We start from the raw sequence: 21,246 nt of genomic DNA on the forward strand, positions 1-21,246 counted from the left end.
TCACCCAACTTCACCTTCAGGCCAAACTGCATAATTTGAGTAAAAAAACAGAAAAAAAAATTACACATCTCACCTCTTTTAATTTTATATTTAAAGATTCTCCAGTCCCCTCCCATTTGAGAATGGAAACGTTCTGAAGAGATTCTAAAACTTCTCAAGTTTGTCAGGATTTTACATCCCCAGCCTGATTCTTTCCTCTTCTGCATCTTCCATCCTGAAATTCAGTTTTCTTTATCTGCCTCAGGTGGGAAACAACTGCCTGGAATGTTCTGAGAATAAAAGGAAAAGCTGAAAAAACCACAGGTGACAGGGTTACTTCTGCTTAAGGATTGTTCCTCTTCAGATGCTAAAAAGCCTCACAGAGGTGCTGGGCTGCATTTTTCATCCTTCACTTTTCATGTAGAAAACAAGAAAACGTTTCTTTTGAACCAATTCAAACCTTCCAGCAGTGAAAGGCACTCCTGGCAAGAGGTTCTGAATTTGGGTAAAGAGCCAGCATCTCATTTTATGGTTTCCAGGTAGCTTTTAATATAGAAAGAATTGTGGTAGTCCCATGTAAATTGAATGGAAAGTGTTTTATTTTATGCAGAAAGGTGTCTTTTTTAAAGAGTTTTTTTAAAATTCTCAATTAATATCCTGCTTGGAGGTTGGGGAATGAGACCTGGGTCCTACTCACATAAATAACAACAGAAATGCTTCTGAAAATCTGTTCTGTGTTAAAAATCAGGAAAACATATCTGTTCTGCCAGAACTATTCTGCTACTATCAGATTTATTTTTTTTTTTAATTGCTAATCACTGATATTTTTATTTGCTGTGCACACCTGAAAATATTGGCTCTTCTTGAGCATAGAACATGGAGAAAAATGAGACAGGTGTGAAAGATGTCAGCCTTATGGATAAGCTTCAAATGTAGGACAGGATTTTTTCTCTACCTGAAGGCTTATAATCAAAACATGATACCATCCTATATTGTGTTGGAATTTTTTTAAACTTATAAATTTTTGTTTCCTTGGTTTTCCTTTAGCAGCTTGAATTGTTTTAAATAATGTCATGAAAAGGTTCCATCTTAATTTAAAATGCACTCTTTATTTCCTTGAGCTCTTCTTTGTTACTTTTGCTTTGTTATCTGCTTGGAGAAGATAAACTTTTGGGCCAAGTTCTTCTCTTCTTTCTTGGCCTGAGGCAGAGCACAGCCCTTTATTTTCAGCTTTTAGGATTCTGGGGAGGTTGTCATCCTCCCACCAGGAATTATATCCATGAAGAGCCCGAGTTCTTTTCTCCAGGAGAAAAGCAAATTACATGGCTGTAATTCTTCTTCTCTGAAGAAACCATTAAATACAGATCTTCTCTCATCTTTTCACTCTTGCACCAAAGGCTTTCAGTTTGTTAGGAAGGCTTCTGCACATCTAGAAAGGCCCTTTGGCTCAGGGTTTATCACAGAAATACACATTTCATGCCCTCAGCGAGAGTCTTTAAAGTCTTTTTTGAATGGTCTCTTTTGAAGAGTGCTCTGTCACCTGGGTTAGACCCTGAGAACCCAAGATCTGTATTTAATTCTGCTTTTGTAGAGTGTTTCAGGTGAGTATTTGATGTGCCACCTTGCTGATGGGCTGAGCCACGTGGTTTTTCCATGGAGCTGAGCTGGCGATCCCCTCGTCCCCTATCCCACGTGCAAACTCACCTGACACTGGCCTTTGCTTTAGTGAGATTTGCACTGGACATGTAATTCTGCTGCCAAAAACAAAGCTCTCCAGCGCTGTGGGGACTGCTGAGCACTGCCCAGCCCTGGCTGTGCACAGGGAAATGGAACCAGGGCTCAGGCACAGCAAATCAGCAGCCTGGGCTTTGTGGAGGAAAATCCACTCTGACAATTGCACAGCAGTAAATGGGGTCCCTTCTCCAGCTGCCTGTGCTGGATTATTCCCATAAAAACTCACAGGGAAATAAACAATGATGGCCAAAGACAAGATTAAGGGATGGGAAACATCCTTATTATTAAAGATGCAGCCCTAGAAATTGCTTTATTCCTAAGTCTGACCACAGCAGAAAATCATAAATTCATTCTAGTGCTTCCCACTTGGAAAATTTAGGAGTCTGTGCTGTTTAAAAGATGAAAATACCACAATTTTACCTGTTTTTAGGCTGGGAACCCCCAGAAATGTGGTTGCATGATCTGGTAACAGTGGGTTACTTCAAACAAGTAGTTGGTTGAATTCCTCCCGTGGATATTCTGCTGCTTTGTCTGTTGTGGTTGCACTGATGCAACAGAGAGGACACTTTGGGGTGTAGGGATTTGTGGGATTTACTCCTGCCAATCCCTGGCTTTCCCTCTCTACCCAAAACCTGCTTTTTATCCTGGTGCCAAACCCTGAAATACTCAGCTCTGGTTTTAACTCATCCTCAGTGGTGGGGAGTGCAAGGAAGGAGCTGAGGATGGATCTGTCAAACAGGGAATACAGCAGGAATGTGAAAATAAGTAGAAAATTGTCACTGTTACTTGCTGCAATAATCAATCCAGTTCCACATCATTTTCTGGATGGTTTTAAGTGCTCTGCATAACGATAAAATATTAATATTTTTAATCTCCAGTTATAAAAAACTCAACATTCTTTATCACTGTGCTAAATTTATACAAACTTTCATTACAGAACAAGTCAGCTATTATATTGGAAGAATTATTTTCTCAAACTAGTGCACTGACAATCCTGGGTTTGTAGACAAAACGGAGTCATATATTGAATTTCAAAGTTTTTTTCTGTTTTGGTTGAGTGTCATCCCCGTCCCCCTCCCTGAAGTTCCAATTGAGTGACTGAATTTTTCTCCCCCAGCATAATTTCAATCTCAGTAGGAAAAAAAAAAAAAAAGTGGAGATTAGTTATATCAAGCATTCCAGCTGATTTTATTTACCTCTAAATAAACTGTTTAAACTTTAAAAAAACTATTATTTCAAATCTTCTTGTTTAAAGTGATGCAGCTCCACTGCCTCCCACGGAGCTGCCTCATTTTATCCAGGCAGAAAACTCGAATCATTTCTAAAAAATAACATTGAAAAGGGAGACACCTTGACTCCAAGTGAGGTAGAAGCGTGTGCACGGTTGATTTGTTGTTTTTCATGATTATTCCTGTCAGTTATGCAACTGTATCCATACTTTAAGCAACTTGTCTCGTTCTTTCCTCCGTTACAGATCGAAGTAGTCAATACTTTCAAGAGTGGCACTTCCTTTCAGGGGGCTCTCAGGAGACAGTCCTCCGTCACAAGCCAGACCCAGGATGTAACCAATATTTCTAGCCCTAGTCACGTATCGTTATCCAATGCTCTTTCCTCTCCTACCAGCACCTCTGCTGCTGCGGCTGGGCGTGAGTGTGAATTCTTACTGCACCCGACCCCCAGAGATGCCAACTTAGCCAGAGTCGCTCCAGAGCTCCTCTGCCCCTCCCTGGGCTCTGCTCCCACCTCAGTCAATTAGCTCAGGAACCCTGGACATGATTACTTTGTGTACAGTGGGTACTCCCCAGGAGCTGCTTTCTCTTTAGCTCTTTGCTAACTCACAGTGAGGACAGGAATTTACTGTCATTTTTTTACCCGTTGCCAGGAGGTTTTGGTTTTATTTGAGGGCTCTCTGTCAGGTTTTCTCAGTCTCATTGGGTGTGTTTTCTACTGCATGTAAAATACAGACTTTTAATGATCCTAGAGCTTTTCAGATATCAGATCACTCCACCAGGAAGACTCTCCAGGAAAGACATGGAAAGGAAGGAACAAGAAACAGGGAATCTAGCTTATGATGCCAGGCTTAAACTTCCCATGGAAGACTTATTTAAGTTTAATTGAAATATTTTCTCTGTCTTATTTAGATGTAGATTTATTCTCTCTATCTTATCTAGACTTAGATTTACTCTCTCTGTTTTATTTAGATGTAGATTTATTATCTCTATTATATATCTTTATTATAATCTCTAAATTCACTGGCAGGTAAGCATTGAAACAGGAGGAGACAACTTAAAGGATAGTGTTGAAACAACAAAATTGGTGTGGTAACAAATTTCTTAGAAGAAAGAGATTTCTGCATCCAGAAATCCTGACACAGCTTGGTTTTAGATGCAAAATATCCTGGGAAGAGGTACTGAAGTGAATGAAAAATCTTTGAGGCAGCTGATAAGGAAGGGCTGCTTCAGTTACAGAAAAATTTCACTTGCTCAGAAAGTTCTGTTTCTAGATTTTTATTTATTCAGGATCGTGAGTAGCTCTTTTTTATTACAGCATTAAAAGAATATTTAAATGTGTATAACTCAGTTTAAAAGCTTGTCAAACACTTCAGAAGATATTGGGGCATATTCCTTATACAAGTCTGAGTGAGAAGTTGGCCAAACAGAAGAAATTGCTCTTATCTGTCTGGCCACAAGAGACAGGGAAAGCAAACAGAGATGGGCATAAAATTCCAGAACTCCTGCAGAAAAAAAGGAAGCTTGACCTTTCCATTCTGTTGGAGTGCAAACCCCCTCAGTATCTGCGCACCAAACATCCAGACAGGAATTTTATAGCAGCAATTAAAATCTTATCAAACAATCACAAAATAGTCTCAGAAGTATTTGTCCATCAGACAGATCTCTGAAGGGTTATTTTTGCTTTTTTCATGTCTGGTTGTTTTGTTGGCTGGTTTTTAAAGTGTTTTCATGCAACAGCAGAGCACAGCAGCAGAAGTTTTGTTGGATTTAAAAGGGAAACTTCATTTTTTGATAAAGCTGTTTAGATTCCAATTTTGGCAATTGCTTCTTGGATATTTTTCTATATTTTCCTATTTTTCTCTTGGGAAGTTTGGTCTGAGAACAACCACAGCAATTCCAGGACAGCAGCAGGAGACATGGAGGTTCCTGAGCCCAGGTTCCCTCATTTCCACATTGAGCAGGGCACAAGAGCCCAGAATTCCAAAGGAACCTTTCACCCAGGGAATGATTGCCTGGGATAGAATCTGTTTGAGCAGGGAACTGGGAGCAGCTCCCTGTGCTGTGGTGTTTCCCTAACAGGCTGTAGCCAGCACTCTGGGAGGAAAGATCTAATAAAATTTAAATAGACAATTTATCTTCCCTCTCTACTCTCCACTGCAGCAAAGCAACAAGAATTGGATGTTCTCGTGTCTTGAGAAGGGCCTCACTCGTTTATGGGCTGAAGTTAATTAATAGGAGAAAGCAGAATCTGCTCCAGCCTTTATCACATTTCATTTGGAGAAATAAAACAGGAGTCCAGAGCTCCTTGTGCTTATAGCCACATTTCTTCAGTAAAATAAAAGCCAGGTGATGGATTTCTTCCATCAAAACTTCCCAGAGATAAGGATCTCTGTGGCAGAGGGCAGTTAGAGATGAGGATTTTAAAATGATTCTTTTGGCTGTTGATGCTTTATTCCCACAGCAGAATGTGCTGTGGTAATAAAATAATAAAGCAGAAATTATAGCACTTAGGGACAGTTTTGATTTATTCATCCAAAGACTCAAATTTATGAATGGCAGTGAAAAAAACCCCATCAAGTAAAACCCCCATGGATTTTATTTTTAAATAGTAGTTACAGTGGGTTGCTCATATTCAAGAAGCTGGAAAACCTTTCCTAATCCAAATTTCCTAGAAATGGAGGATGTTTTGGTGAACTGGCATTTTTGGAGGAAATCCCAGTTGCAAAATGCTCACCTAGGGCTGTTTTTCAGCTCTGAGCTTAAAATGTGTGTGGGCACACAGGACTGGCTGCTTTCCTCTGAGCTGCTCTGAACGGCTCAAACCACATTTTCTTCTTCCTATGGGGTGGAAGGGAATAATGGGATGATTGTATTTCTATTTTGGAAGCCTTTCCCAGTCTTCAGGATTGTTAAAAATGTATGTAAATATATTATGGGGAGAATCAAGGGAAAACCTGGAGAGTACAGGAAGGAAAACAGGGTCTAGTTCTTGAAACTTGCTCAGGATGTTGCAATAATTGGGATATTTCAGGTGTCATTTTGGGTGTCCAAAATGGAGAGGGTCTGATATCAATAAATAAATTCCTATTAAAAAATAGGAATCACATGATGCTCTGTTGATATGTCAGTCTAATTTTAACAGAGCATTTGTGAAGTTCTTTATTAATTACTTTTCAATATAAAGTGCATTGTGACACCTTGCCAATCTGTGATGTGTCTCCTGTAGGTTTATAATGACATTTTGGATTTTTTTTTTAATTGAATGTTTATCTAGCATTTTTGGGCAAATTAATGTTTGATTCAAAGCTTAGTGCTTGCTTAAAGAAAAATCTGCCTGTGGAATGCATCCTCCCCTAGAGTGGTTTGTGAAACAGGTTAACAAGTTATTACCTGTAATTAGCAGCTATTTACAAATATGGCCCATTCAGAATTGTGGAATCCCTTAATTAAAAGCAGTTTGTACAGGGGAATATTTAATGCAATACTAAAGTTTCCCTAGTGAGCCATCAGGGTGCTTTTGCTAATAACAAATCACAAATTTCTGGATGTCATCATTAATGGATAACAGGGAGGTCCTTGAGTCTCTTATCTCCTTTGAAAGATGTTGCAGCTTTAAATAAACAGAGCAAAAAATTCCTGCAAATGAAAACCTGGCACTTTGCATGTTCTGATAAAATTAGGAAATTCATTTAAGTGCACACTAAATATGTGCTCCTGTTTAATATGCAAACTTTGAAGCTGCAGAAATAGAAAATATGGGGAAGTTAAGCAAGGTGGCCTCAGATGTTCTCAGACACAGATTTACACACACAAACTTCTATCATTTGAAAGCTCTTCCACTGCAGAGTTGAGGGTGGGTTCAGGTACAACCTTTGATGGATTTGGGTTTTATATGCTTTTCTTTCTATGTTTTATTTGGGGAGGTGGAACATCTTTTTTTCCTTTTGAAGCTCAGAATTAGCAACACCAAAAATGATCTTCTGATTAAAACTGAATATGTGATTTAAGCTTTTACCACTAGATTTTTTTAGTTGGGTAGAGGGTGAGAATATCTAACTGTACACAAAGTAACCAAGTCTTTTTCCTACTGTCTATTCCTGTTTCTCAGCTGTTTGTGTTAGCAATAGGTAACCTCTGAAAAAGAACACAGTTTCAGATTTTCCAAGAAAGACACACATTTAATATTCCCTTGTACTTGCTCTTCCTCTCATTCTCATATGGAGCTTCCCAAGTGGAAGCAGTCAGGAACTGCAGGTCCCTTAAAAAATCTCCCCTTTCTTTCAGAAATATTCTAATTTTTAATTTTAGGCAGCATTAAGGAAACAACAAACAAACCAAACCAAACCCCAGCAACAGGAGACCTCCCTGAGTTCCTTTTTCTTGGCTCTGATGAGAACTGTCTTATCAGAGGTTTTCAGAAGTGAATATTTAATGGAATGACTTGAAACTTTTTGCTGCAGGAACCCCAGCAACAGTGGCCTCAAATGACCCATTTGTATGGTGAGACAGGAGACAACACAGTCACGACTCCAAATTTCATAGCAGCAGCTAAAACCTCACCAATCAATCAGAAAATGGTCTCAGAGGTATTTGTCCATCACAGAGATCTCAGAAGGGTTTTTTTGGCTTATTTTTCTGTCTGGTTGATTGGTTGGTTGGTATTTAAGAAGTGTCTCCATGCAAGAGCAGAGCACAGCACCCTTAAGGCTGGATTTGTGCCCTGCCTCACTCCTTGGACAATCCACAGCCTCCAGAATTTGGGCTTCATTTGCAGAAATGCAAGAAAACCTTTCCCATTCCAAAGAATCCCTGTGGTTCCTGCAATGTGCCGAGGATGAGCGCTGTGCAGGGAGCAGTGCTGAACACCCAGCACTGCTGGGGTGCCACTGTGGCAGGAAATGTCATTTACAGGCTCAGGTGTCACCCAGGAGGTCACTGTGGACTGGCATGAGGCCACAAGAGCCTGCAAATTGTGTCAAGCTCAGTTCCAGTGGCTCTCACAGCCCATTTCTCAAGAGAGCATCTTAAAGGTTACATTGAACTGATTGCAGTTTGTTGTGTATGAAGAGCTTTTCTATTTCTTACATATTTAATTTTCTATGAAGGAAATAATTCAGAATTCCGTGCTAAAACTTAAGGTGAAGTCTTGTTTGGATGGAATTTTTTCATGAAGGAAAATAGGAAAAAATTTATTTTAAAGAAATCTTCTATTTTAATAAATGTTGAGGCAAAGATTGCTGCCCAATATCGATCTACATTCAAATCACAGACCAAGCCCAGTGGGCATTCTCTGTACAGGAAGGTAGAACCACCACAGGAGGAAATGGAACAAGCAGAACTTAAATCAAACCCACAGCTACAATTCCATTTCTAAAAGTGGCACCATGGAACCGGAGACTGGGGTTCCATACTAAAGCCTAGGACTTCCCACTGGCTGTAACCAAGCTTTGACAAAAGTCAAAATCAACTCCTCCCTGAGAGATAATGAAGCAGATTTAGAGCCTAAATATAAACCCAGGCCCTCGAGGAGAGATGAGCCGTGGCAAGAAGGGTTAGATCCTAAAGCACAATCAGGTTCATTTAAAGGATTGTGTGATTTACTTAAATCTGACACAAAAATGCCAAACTCCATAATTTTGCAGTGACCCTGCTGTGGAAAGTGGAAGCCTGCACGGGGCTCTGCTCTTTTACTCTAAAATCCAGTGGGATTCAGGCCTGGGAACCTTTTGTGGAACGAGAAGCTGGCCTGTGTGGGTGCTCTGCTTTCCTGGTTTGAATCTTGAGCAGCACTTGCAGGATTTGCTGCAGCTTTATGTGGGAAGAGAGCAGCACACATGATGTTATGCATCTCCTTCACTCAATACAGCAGAAAACTAGAAATTCTATTTTTACACTTTGTTTTTTTTTAACTTTATAATTGAATTTGCTCAACTTCTGCATCCTACTCCCCAGAACATACAAGGCACAACATTTACAGGCGATTCATGCAGCATCTCCTGTGGAGACCTAATCTGATTTTACTCACCTAAAACTGAGAGGATTAATAGAAAAAAACACCTGAATATACTAAATAAGTATATAAATACACTGAAGATGTTTTCTGTTTCAAAGCTTTCCACATGCAGTAGTCCTTGACCAAACTCCTTTACCTTTATACAGTTTAGTCTTGACCTAGAATAGTCTCAGTTACACCTAAGAGTTGGCATCTCTTTGCAAAATTGACCTCTTGTTTACAATTTTATACTAATCACCTTACTGACCTTTCAGTATTGAATTTATTTGCTGTTGCAGTGCCCTACTCTCTACTGTCTGAATATTAAATGTGTTTGTTTTCCCAGAGGGCTAGAGAACATTGGACAAAAGGGTTCAGCAGGAGAGAGTGAAATAAAAAGAGGTTGTGAGTCTTTAACCTTGAGCCTGAAATGAATGTGAACCAAACTCCAGATACTTGGCTTAGATGAAGCCAGGTAAACATTCGAGTATAAGCCCACACACTACCAACCAGAACACAGCTCTTGGTGCTTACCAGGCTTTGGAGATTTTGCCTAGATGGTTGTACTTAGGACTGACATTCTGAATATCACCTTTTTCTTCTGATGGGAAAAAAAAATTGTAGTATCTAAAATTCTATTTCTTTTTTTTGTTGTTTTTTTTTTTTATTTTTTGTTTTTTCTTGCCTGATGCAGTATAATAAATCTGACTTCCAAGGTGGGATGAAGCTGAAGAGTTTTTTTCTGTTACAGCTCCAGAGAAGAAAGAAGTGGAAACTTATAGCAATGTCAAAAATGTCCTGAAGTGTTGTCCCCGCAGTCTTTTGTTAAAAGCAGTTCATTTTTTTCTGTTGTCTCCATTACTGTGAGAAAAGGGAGCTGTATCTCACTGTTTGTCTTCCCTTGGCATTGTCAGTCTCATAAAGAAACACCATTACATGAACTCTACATAGTTCATACTAAACCAACACTTCCCAGGTTCTATCCATCATGGATGTCCCTGCTTTTCCATGCTTTTACAGCCATAACAACATCCCAAGTTCATCTGCTTTATTTTATCTTCAAAAAAACCTGGCTGGGCTTTTTTTCAGCAGAGCCCTGAAACATTTTTTACACCAGATATTACCTTAAATCTTGAATTTAAGCATGCATTAAAAGAATTTGTTGCTGTTGGGCCATGTAACTCTGGGTAAATATTTTTAAATCTGGGAGTTGGATCAGCTATAATAGGTAGATTAAATACTGTAGTGTTATGGTAGAGAAATTAAAATGCCACCTTTATATTCCACAAACCCTCTGCCTTTGTTTCCACTCAGTTTTGTCCCTGCAAGCAATAATTTGATCATTGAGGGACAGACTTTAAAGGAGACTTTGAATTTCATTGTAATGCTGAAATTCTGTCACTGAATGATGTGTGACAATAAAAAATAAAAAAAAGTTTTCTTCTGGATTCCAAACTTGCAACATTCTAAGTTGAGGAGTGAGTTTCCTCTAAAGTGAAAAATTAATGGAAAACTAATTTATGTCTCTGTAGAGAAATTATAAGTAAAGATATGTGTTTCTACAGCTCCCAGAGTTTTCTTTTCTGAAGAAAACTCTTTAGAAATCTAATTTGATTTATTGTCAGCTTTAGGGACTTGCCCAGTTTGGCCCTTCCATTACCATTGCCTTCAGAAGATGGCATACCTTCCTTAGGCGTCAGCAGAGCTGAAGCAGTTCTGAGCTAATATTTCCAGTACAAACCAATGTGAACAAGTAGAAGCCATCCTAGAAACACCTCTCAAGGTGGAGGCTCAAAAGACCCAAACAGTCCAGGCCAAAAATTTTGCCCCACACCTTCACCCAAAGTGAGAGGCTGCAGTTCTGAAAGTCATTATTGCAGTGCTCCCCTGCAATGGCTCATTAATGAATTAATTTAGAGCCACTGCAGAGCCCCAAATCCAGGTCATGGCAGACACATTTGCAGAGCTGCCTGTCAAACACAGCTGGAATCTGTATTTTTCCCTGGACTGACCAGAGGCTTGGAATCAAATCCAATGGAGATGCCAAATATTGTCATTACAGCAATAGAGGTGTTCTCCCTACTGTGGGATGTGGGGCTCACAAACTGAGAGCAGTTCCTCCCTTGCTAAATCATGGAGACTTAAATACAGTTGGTGTGATGAAGAACAGTTTTCCTTTCTTTGGATTCTGCTGGATCTGTTCAGGATAATATCAAACCCTTTTATTTACATAAAAAAATTGCCTTCACTATAAAGAATTGAGCTGGCAAATAGAACCCAAGTCTGTGCCACAAGAAGTGGCTGTTTCCAAGATAATAGAATTCTCTTGTTAATTGATAAGCTCTAGCATCCAGCTGCAGCTGAAGAGGTGACTGGTATTCAGTTTAGAAAGCAGAAATTACGGGGAGGTTTGCAGGAATGTCACCTCATCAGCCCATGCTATAAAGTGCCCACAGTACAAAAAGTTTCCTGGTTTGAAATAGGGCAATATGGGAATATGCTTGTAAGGCTGCCTCAACAATCATACACTTTTTTTTCACCATTTAGATTAATTACTCTGCACTTTAAAAGACAAGCTAGGAGGGCACAGATAGTGAAGAAATTAGTCACCTTTTCTGTCTTTAGCGATGCAGGTAAATCTCTTACCCCACTCTGTTGACTCCACAGAGGCCTCACACAGCTCGGATTCAGCTCTCACAAACCCCTGGGGTTTAATTCCATGAGCTCTCTTAGCTACACTGTGGGACTGCAGTAGGAAAAACTGATCTGAAATTTATTTGTTGATTTTATTGTGCAAGACAATCTTCCCTCTTGCACCTCTGCCAATCTAAACCGTTCCCGCACCCCAAGGCCTGGCTGAGCCGCTCTGTACCACAAAAATCCTCTTACCTGGAGCACAAGCAGCCACATGAACTACTTTCTGTCCTGTGCCCTGCTGTTACCAAATTATCTGGGAAGGGAAGGGAGAGTATTTGGGCTGACCCAACGATCTGAACATGGCTGGACTTCAGCTGTTAAGATTTTTAAAAGATGAGGGATATCCAAATTTAGAGAGCATAAACAAGGACCGAGTTGAAAGAGAAGAAAAATATTAAAAAAACCAAGTCAGGCTCTTCCTCAAATGTGCTGAAATTCTGTAGAACTCGGCCAGCTCCAAGCAGGGGATCAGCTGGACCCCACAGCTGGAGCCCTGTGGCCCCGTGCCATTACTGAAGTGCAGTCTGCCAAGGAAAAGAGGAATGAAAGCTTTCCAAAGCAGCGGTGTATCAGGCCAACCAACAATGTGCAGCATATTTACATGTAAAAAGACCCACATGCCAACCACCAAACCATTTCAAATGTGTGTGGAGAAGCTTTCACAGTACCTGCTTGCACCTTTTCTGCCTCTGCCTGTGTTTTAGTCTCCTCCTTCCCCCAAGAAATGCTCAAGGTTCGCTCATGGGCTACATGGAAGTAGAGGGATAGAACTCATACTTAGTCATGAAACATTTGCCAACAGATCACGTTTTGCCATTCTGTTTTTTCCCCTCTGCCCCTCCACCCCCTTCCAGAAAGTTCTGTTTTTTTCAGCAGTAACCCAGCACAACCCTTCACTTCTTTTGAGAACTGGTAGGTCCCTGGGACGTAGAGAGCATCCCTCCCTTTGCCCACCCGCAGAGGACAGAGCGTCCCCGCTCCTCACTCTGCTCCTCCCATTTCCTACTGGGAAAGCGGTGGGCACCATCCCTCACAACCGCTGGGCCGACTCTTGACTTGATTTTCACCTCTGTTCTTCCTGCCAGGTGCTTTCTGGCGTTGGGTGGCCCCTGGCACAGGTCACTGGCCTGCTTTAAAGACTGCATATATGGCATAAATCGTGTGGCTTTCAGCATTTAACTGCACGACTGAGACACCAAATCCAAACAGCTCGCTGTTAACAATGGGACTCAATTCAACCCAACAACCAATCCATTATTTTATTACATATTCTTCTATTTATTACCAAGCTGAATGGCTAGAACAGTGGGTCTATACTCGAGTGTTTACCTCACATCTGCATGAAGGACAAATAAAAGTTGGTTCAACGATACTATGTTCACATTATCCAGGCTTCCAAGTGTAGTTGTTGTGTGCAAGTTATCTCTGTTCATGTGGTAACTGTGATTTTTTTTATTTTATTTTTATTTTTTCCCCTGTGGTAGCATGATTACGCTTAGTACTTTGTCTGCTTGGCTTTTTTGTGCTCTTGGCTGCATCCATTTAGATTTTGCTTTAAAACATTGATATTCTAGTTTTTACACTTGGCTCCTGTGTGTGTCTCATACGTACCCATCCAACCGTGTCCGTGTTCCGTGCTTTTCTGTTTGTGAAGTGTGATATGTTATGTGTAATGGTTTTTTTTAACAACAATACAAAAAGAGACTTTTTAATTTAAAACAAAAAAAGCCTTTCTACTTACTCACTGCAAAAAAAAAAAACTATCAACATGCATGGTTTGACATTTGCATTACAATTAACATGGCTTGTCTTTTACTAGGGATGTACCACACGAGTGGACCTTGGCTTTCTTTAACCACTCCTCCCCATCAGTTCTTTGATGGCTTTAAACCTTGGTTTATTTTAATATTGCAGTTGGTACAGACATTCAAAATGCACATAACTGAGCCACTCGTTTATGCATATAACATCCAGAGACTTTGGACTCCAGCTGCCTGCACTGCCCTAACCATGTGCTACATTTTTCACAAGTGTTCTCTGCCCCGCTGCTGCCCTGGGGAGGTGCCCTCTGACAGCCCTTTCCTTTTCTCCCCCCAGATCCGCGTCGTGAAGGCATTCCGTAGCTCTCTCTATGAAGGTTTAGAAAAACCAGAATCTAGAACCTCTATTCACAACTTTATGACTCATCCTGAATTTAGGATAGAAGATTCCCAGCCCCACATCCCACTCATTGATGACACAGACCTAGAAGAAGACCCTGCTCTCAAGAAAAACTCGAGTCCACCGTCCTCGCTGAACAAGAACAACAGTGCTATCGACAGTGGAATCAATCTTACAACTGATACAAGTAAATCAGCTACCTCTTCTAGTCCAGGAAGCCCAATACATAGCCTGGAGACATCACTTTAGCTGAAAAGGTCACTGCAAAAAAAAAAAAAAAAAGAAAAAGAAAAAAATGAAATAGAAAAAGTTAAAGTAAAATAAAATAAGAAACCCCACAGCAACCGAGATATATAAATATATATATTAAAAACATTGCTGGCTGAAAAGCTGTTTGAACTCTTATTCACTCTGAGACAAGTGAATGAATTGTTGATCACAATGGTTTTGGGGAAAGAATGAATGGCTGATTTACATACCCCCAGTTCCCTTTCAGAAAAACAAAAACAAAAAAAAATCCTCCTGCATGAATGTACTGTACACTGCTGGCCCTTCTTTCTCTCTTTTTGTTCGTTTTTATTTCCTTTTTATTTTGGTTTTTTTTTTTGGTTTGTTTGTTTGGTTTTTTTCCTCCTTAAGCAGGAACTGCAGAGGACTTCTTTCTGAGGCTATTTATCCAATTCACTGGTCTGTGAGTTTTTTGAAATGCTTGTGTGGCATGGACTCAATTGTATAGATTAATTTAAATAACTTTTTTGAAGTTGCAAAGCTTAACTTGCACAGTAGATTTGCACCAGTTGGACAGAGGAACTTAAACATTTATGAGACTATATATAGAGATATATACATATAAGTATATAGATAATTAATTATATATATGTATATATCTATCTATATATATATAGTTATATATATATAAAGTTTCTTTGTTGGCATGTTGCCTTGTTTCTGCTCAAATTGCTCTGACTATTTTAACTTATTTATGTCCTAAAAAAGAATGTAATTTGTTTACAAACCTGTAGATAATATCCTTAACTATTTGTAGGGTTAAGAAAGCACTTCCTGCCGAAGTAGTATAAAAATGGCTCAGCTCAGCTCATTGAAAATGTCTGTACTCTTGCACCCTGGATATTTTATTACAACCGTGCTCTGATTTCTGCCTGATTTCTTTTGGGTTTTTTTCCTTTTATTTTCTTTTTATTTTCTTTTTTTTGTTAATAATGTAGATACTGCTAGTAAATAACAAAAGAAGCCAAAATATAACACATTGGATGTAGCATTGTGATCCTATATACAGGGAGGTAAACCAGGCTTCCTTTGTTTCAAATAAAAATCAAAATGATCAGGTTCTCTCCTTTTTTTTTTTTCCTTCCTTCCCTCTGATAATCTGCTTGAACTCGTTTTGGTGCAACATACAATAATGGAGGCTATTTCATTCTTTAGACATACAGCAATGGCTTCAAAAACTATTTTTAGAGAGACATTAAATGAGTTTATAATTTAAAATAAGTTATATTTGGTTTGTCTATATGGAGATAAAACAGATGTTAAAATCTTGTGATATACTGTGTTAATCCTTTTCAATTAGTACTTTAGGCATTTATTTCCTTCTTATTTGCAAAGTATGGGCTGTTGGCATTTTGGATGAAAATCACTGTAGGTTATTGCTTTGATTTTATTTTTTTTTTAAGAAAAAATATAATTTCTGCACTATTAGGACTGAACCAATCTTTATTAATTGTGTATTGAGATGTGCTTTGTGTGATTTTTTTTTTTTTCTAACCGAGCTTGTGTTCCTGTAGTAACACAGTAATACATTATTTTACCTTGAGCTTTCTACCTAGAAAGCTGCTTTGAAAACCTGCAGTATGGAAGGTGGAAAACATTTTTCAAGATGGTAACAGCCCTAAAGCCGTAAAAAATTATGAGCTTATACAATTGCTATGTCAACCACTTGAATGCTAAGCACTTTGTGGATCACAGATTTTTCATAAATAATTTTTGTATTTAATATAAAGTTTGCTTGGAGACTTTTCAGCATATGATTTTTTTTCCATAACTGTACAGTGCAAAAGACATTTGGAATTACACAGTCGATTATGCCAGGCGTGTTGGAACAAAACACCCTCCAACCATCTCGGTCAATTGAGTTGTTAAGGTGTTTTTCTGGTTGTCTTAAAGTTGGCTCCATGCAGTGGTGCATCTCTGCAGTCACAGCAGCTTAACCAAGCCAGAACTCTCCAAACCAAGCTTAGACTCATGGCCAAACTGCAGACTGAACCCAGATGTTTTCAGGGTGCATCAGGACTATCAGCCAGGTAAAGCTCTCAGCAGCTTCCCCTGCCAGCTGCCGGACTCTGGGGTAGGAGCTGCTGTGCTTTTGGCTCAGCCTTGGCTCCGTGGTGCAGGCTGAGGCCAGCAGGGTGGCCCAGGTGGGCAGGAGCCCCTCGCTGTGGCAGCTGGCTGGCAGCAGCCAGGGCTGGGCACCCAGCAGGACGGTGCTCTGTAAATCGCTGATTCCCCCTGTACACCACGGATGGGCTCTTGGGGCCTGCTTGGGATCTCTGGCCAGAAGACAAAAGTGGTATCTATTTACAGGGAAGCCTCTAGCTTTGGACTTGAACATCTACAGAAGCTATTAATACTGGAACAGTTTCTTTTCAGCATCTTAACACACTGACTGTTTGCCTTTTTGTTTCCAAACGCTCTCCATGTTTTTTCCATTTTATTTTTATTTTTTTCGATTTTTTTTCCTGTAGGAGTACCCCTCCCTAAGGTACCATTTGCAGACTTGAAAACTGTTAAGAAAACGAACACTGCATTCTGTGTATATATAGTAAAACATATATAAACTGAGATGCATAGAAAACTTGGGCTTTTGTGAGCAGAGACTGTGCTTTATGTATATGATAAATGATAGACTTTTTTTTTGGGTTTTTTTTGTTTTTTTAAAGCAGAATAGCTATGACCTTTCAACTACGAGTCGTGCATCACAATTCCTTTCTTTTATTGCTTGACCTCTCTGTGATGGGAACAATGGATCAAAAACCAAAATGATCAGTTTGTTAAAATTCCCTGCAATATATAAATGCTCGCTCTCTACGTACTGTACTTAGCAGCATGAGATTTGTGGACAACAATACAGTGGTACATTGGCAATCCATCCCACTAGGGGTTATTAATATATGTTCATTCATCTGTTTTTATGAATTTTTTTATCTAGACAATAATTGTAAATAAAGAACTTACTCTGTCTGTTCATTTAATACTATGCAAAAGGTTATGCTTTCTATTGTTATTCTTATTCCTACAGTGTGATGCTGGAATGTTTGTGGTTTCAAAAAAAAAACAAACAAAAAAGACAAAAGTAAGTAAAATATGTGATGTAAATTATTTTATAGTTTGAAACAAAATGATAAAGTTTTACTCTTGCTGCTTTCTGTCTAATAGATCTCTCTTGGCAGGAGCACAAGTGGAAAATTTAAAGAAATAAATTCACAAAGCAGCATGAACAATAATGGTCTGAATGTAACAGCTTTCTTTATTCTCACCTGAAGTCACTAGATGCAGCTCTGGATTCCCACTGGGCTATTTGGATGTGCAGGTGGATGTAAAATCTGGATTGGCAGTGAGGATGCTGCTCCCCAGGCAGAGTTTGCTTTCCTTGCCCCAGGGGCTGGGCAGCCCCCAGGGCTTTAATTCCTGCCTGGAGGTGGGAATGCTCCTGGGAATGCTGCAGGGAAACACTGGAATGAGCACACAGAAAAGTCAAATGATGACGGGAATTTGCTTAGGAAACAACGAGTTTAATCCTGGCCCTAAGGACCAGCAGCCCTCGAAGGCTTTTCCTGTCACTGATGACAGCTCTGCACTTACATTGATTTTTTCCAGCTCTTTCTCCCTCTGTCACAGTCAGAAAAATGAACTCTGAACCTTCTAAAAGTGGGGAGTTCAGCCTTCAGGACTCATGCTGCCACTTAAGACCCAGGGAAAAAGGAGGGAATTCTCATTCCAGTGCTCAGGCCCTGAGCCCAGAGGTTCCTTCTCTTTTTTTTTTCCCAGCTTGGGTTGATGCAGCTGTTCATAAACTGCAATGCAGCTGTGCTCACACAATATTGCTCAGGTATGAGGTGAGTGCCTGTCAAATAATCTCATTTGAGAGGGAAAAAGCTTCAAATTGCAGATTTTCCTGTCTTCTCACCTAGACTACAAACTTTTATTCACCAATTCTCTCTCAGAAGTTTTATCTGATAGAGGCCAAATGAAATAGTGCTAAATCTAGTGAGGAAAGTTACCAACAAATAAAAATGTACTCAACACAGTGAATTCAACAAAACCCATACAGAAAACAATTCTTTAGACAGCAGATTTCTTAGATTAATGAAGCTTTACAGCTGCTTTGGAATGAAACTTGATTTTGGGAGCTCGGTGTAGGTAATAATCAGAAAGTATTTTTATTTTAATTCTCTGTCACTAATTTCCCTCCTCCTTAGACACACAAGTTTATTTGCAGTGTTAGTCCAAGCGTTTTTGGCAGGGCTCCTCATCTCTGCCACCAGGAGTCTGTGAGGAGGTGATGCTCAGAAAAAGATCTGGTACAGTTCTGTGAGTTTTAAAGCACTCTGGGAGTGCTGGAGCCTCAGAGATGGATTTTGGGAGCTTCACCTTTGCAGGAGAGTTTGTGAAATACTTTTGAGCAGGGGATGGATGTGAGCTGGAGGTGCAAACTGGGAAGAAAAGCAGGAATGGAATTCCCCAGAGCACTGAATTGCTGCTCTGTGCAAACTGAGGCTTCAGAAAGGCACACATTGGAAGCTGTTAATCCATGAGGGAGAAGCAGGGCTGGTACCCTGATTCCAAACAGGAATGCTGGAAGTTTTTAGCTGTTTTATGCCAAGACCACGAGGGCAAGCACTGTGACCTCTGTAAGAAAACCAGGTGGTGATTTGCTGAGGTGCTGTACTGATAAAGGAGAGGGAAAATGGTGCATAAATAGCAGATAAAGGAGAGGCAAAAAGGGGAAATGAGGGAGAAAGAAGAAGAAAATGCAGGTGCATCTATAATTTGCTATATACTGAAATGAAATGGAGTCATAATTGCTTATTCCTGGTTTGCTCTGCCATTGAGCTCCAATCCAAGAGAATTCCCTGTCTGAAGGCCTTTTCCAATGAAGTCCATGAGATTCCCAAAGCAGCTGGGAGTAGGTGACCTCCAGCATCCCTGTGGCCCCGAGTATCTGCTGCTGTTCCATGCCACGAGGAGGGGTGGCACCTCCTGGGTGCTGGTTCCTCCCTGTGGCAGCAAATGTGGGCACAGGTGAGGCACCAGGGCTGAGCTCTTCCCAATTCCTCTTGGCATTCCAGCTTTTGTAGAGTGGCTTTTCAGGAACCACAAAAGGTAAGCACTGGATATTTGCCATTTGTGTTTGTATTCCTGCAGCTGCGTGAGACATTGGCAGAATGGAAAACAATAATAATAATAATAATAGTGATAATAATAAAAATTAAAATAAAAATTAAAATAATAATAATAATAATAATAACAACAGTAATAATAATAATAATATAATAGTAAAAACATAATAAAATGTATTCCTGGCTCAGATCCAGACAAGGGTCCATGTGTGCATCGCCCTGGGCTATGAACTACAAATCCATATTTCTCATTTTATGGAATCCACGTAGGGAATGCTCAGGTTTGATCACCAGCACACTGCTATAGGAGGTAATGGGAAAAATAAGCATCTGATTCTGTTTTTCTTTTTACAAGCAGTTTTTAACAGGCACATTATGATCTAACCTGATGGGAACTGAAGAGAAGCATGATTAAACAACTCATTTATTAAACAGGGCAGGCTGTTGAAAAACACAAACCCAAGGAAATATTTACAACAACATTTTCTCCCATATGTTCAAACAGACTGGTTTTCTGTCTGTCCAGGAGCCCACGTTTGCCTGGTAATAAGTGAAGTGTGAAATTCCAAATGAGGGAACGTACTTCACTTCTCTCTCTGATGGATTTGGTTGATTTTACAGCAAATTACAAAGCACCTCCCTCTACCCCCTGTGTGTGGGCATTTAAGAATCTCTAGGAGTGGAGCTGAGATAAAATCAGCATCGTTGGTGCACAGCAAACAGCTTTTACAGGATTATGGAAATTAGAAAAAGGAGTTATGCAGCTTTCTTGGAAAGTTTCACAGAGCATTTATGGCACCTGCTAAAGATGGTCCTTTATCCCAGAATCCCAGAGCAGGCAGGGTTGGAAGGGAGCTCTGGAGATCACCCAGTCCCACCCCCACCAAGGCAGGGTCACCTGGGACAGGTGACACAGGAACACATCCAGGTGGGTCTGGAATATTTCCAGAGAGGGTGACACATGGATTTCTAAAGCCTCCTTTCATCAGTGAGTTATTTAAAATCATTCCAGCTTCAAGTTTCAAATGAGGCATTTAAAATAATTATCTAAAATTATTAAAGAAAATGTAATGAGGGTTGTGGGATGATAAGTCACAGGAATGAATTACTAATACTTTCCCACCACAGCACATCAAATGCTTCAATGCATACGCAGAGTTAATTACAACTTTTAATTTGACACATGTTTGGAATTATTTTCCAGAAGACAAAGATTCCAGGAGTCCTAGGAGATGTCACTGTGCACATAAACAGTGGGAAGGAAGGGAATCAGATGGAAACCTTCCAGTCCTAAATGAACCTGCTGGATGCCCAGCCCTGCTGCATGGCCCTGGGACAACAGTGCTGTCCCCCCAAAAACCATCGTGGTGGGAACAGTGCTGGAGCTCCTGGCACAGGCTGCTTTTCCACTGATTGTTTGTTTGTTTGGGATGTTGTTGGGGGATTTCAGTGGCTTTCTCTCCAGTTCCAGGCCTGCTCTCACTGTAGGGTGTTGTTGGGGAGTGGTGCCTGATCAGGGAACGAAGCCAACATTAATTCAGAGGAAAATGTCTGTTCTACCAAGCCTACAAAAACCAGGGAACTGAACAGACACCTCCAGGGCTCCCCAGCAGAGCATTCAGTGCTCTGCACTGTCTTTGTGCCTTGCCACCTACCAGACAGGGATTATGGCTTCAGAGAAAGCTGCAGAGTCACAAATACCTGCTGGGTGGCTGCTGCAGAGCAGGGGGGATTCCTGCCAGGCACAGGCTCACGTGGGACAGACCCCTCACACCTCCTGGGAAGGGAGAACGAGCTCTGCCCGCTCCTTGGGAAGCCAGTTCTGCTGCCATAGGGACCTTTTTGGAGGTTTTATTCTGCTATCAAGAAATAAAGTCCCTTTTAGCTGGTTTTGTTACCCTGCTGTCTGTGCTTGTCAGGGCTTTGGAGGCTTTCAGTGTTTCTCCATTACATTTTCTGTGCTATTTTCTCTAAGTCTGAGATGATAAAAGTGGCCATAGTGAAATATTCCTTCTGACTTCTTTCCTCCTGTATCCCA

General features: G+C 40.3%; 1 protein-coding gene across 11 annotated transcripts in view; it reads left to right on the plus strand.

Moving 5' to 3' along the window:
- The window catches only part of ATP2B2 (ATPase plasma membrane Ca2+ transporting 2), a 398,601-nt gene extending 381,289 nt beyond the window's left edge, over positions 1-17,312 (plus strand). For 6 of the 11 annotated variants that reach the window (XM_015640836.3, XM_015640840.3, XM_015640843.3 and 3 more), the window contains one exon: positions 13,732-17,312. In XM_015640836.3, the coding sequence (XP_015496322.1) occupies positions 13,732-14,043 (312 nt within the window). In that variant the 3' untranslated portion in view covers positions 14,044-17,312. Of the gene's footprint in view, positions 1-3,187; positions 3,360-9,283; positions 9,340-13,731 lie in introns of all 11 variants that reach the window. The other 5 variants (XM_015640841.3, XM_015640844.3, XM_015640845.3 and 2 more) reach the window with 3 other exon arrangements.
- The last annotated feature ends 3,934 nt before the right edge of the window (positions 17,313-21,246 follow it).

Source organism: Parus major, chromosome 12 (assembly GCF_001522545.3).
Source record: "Parus major isolate Abel chromosome 12, Parus_major1.1, whole genome shotgun sequence".
In the NCBI taxonomy this organism is placed as follows: Eukaryota; Metazoa; Chordata; class Aves; order Passeriformes; family Paridae; genus Parus; species Parus major.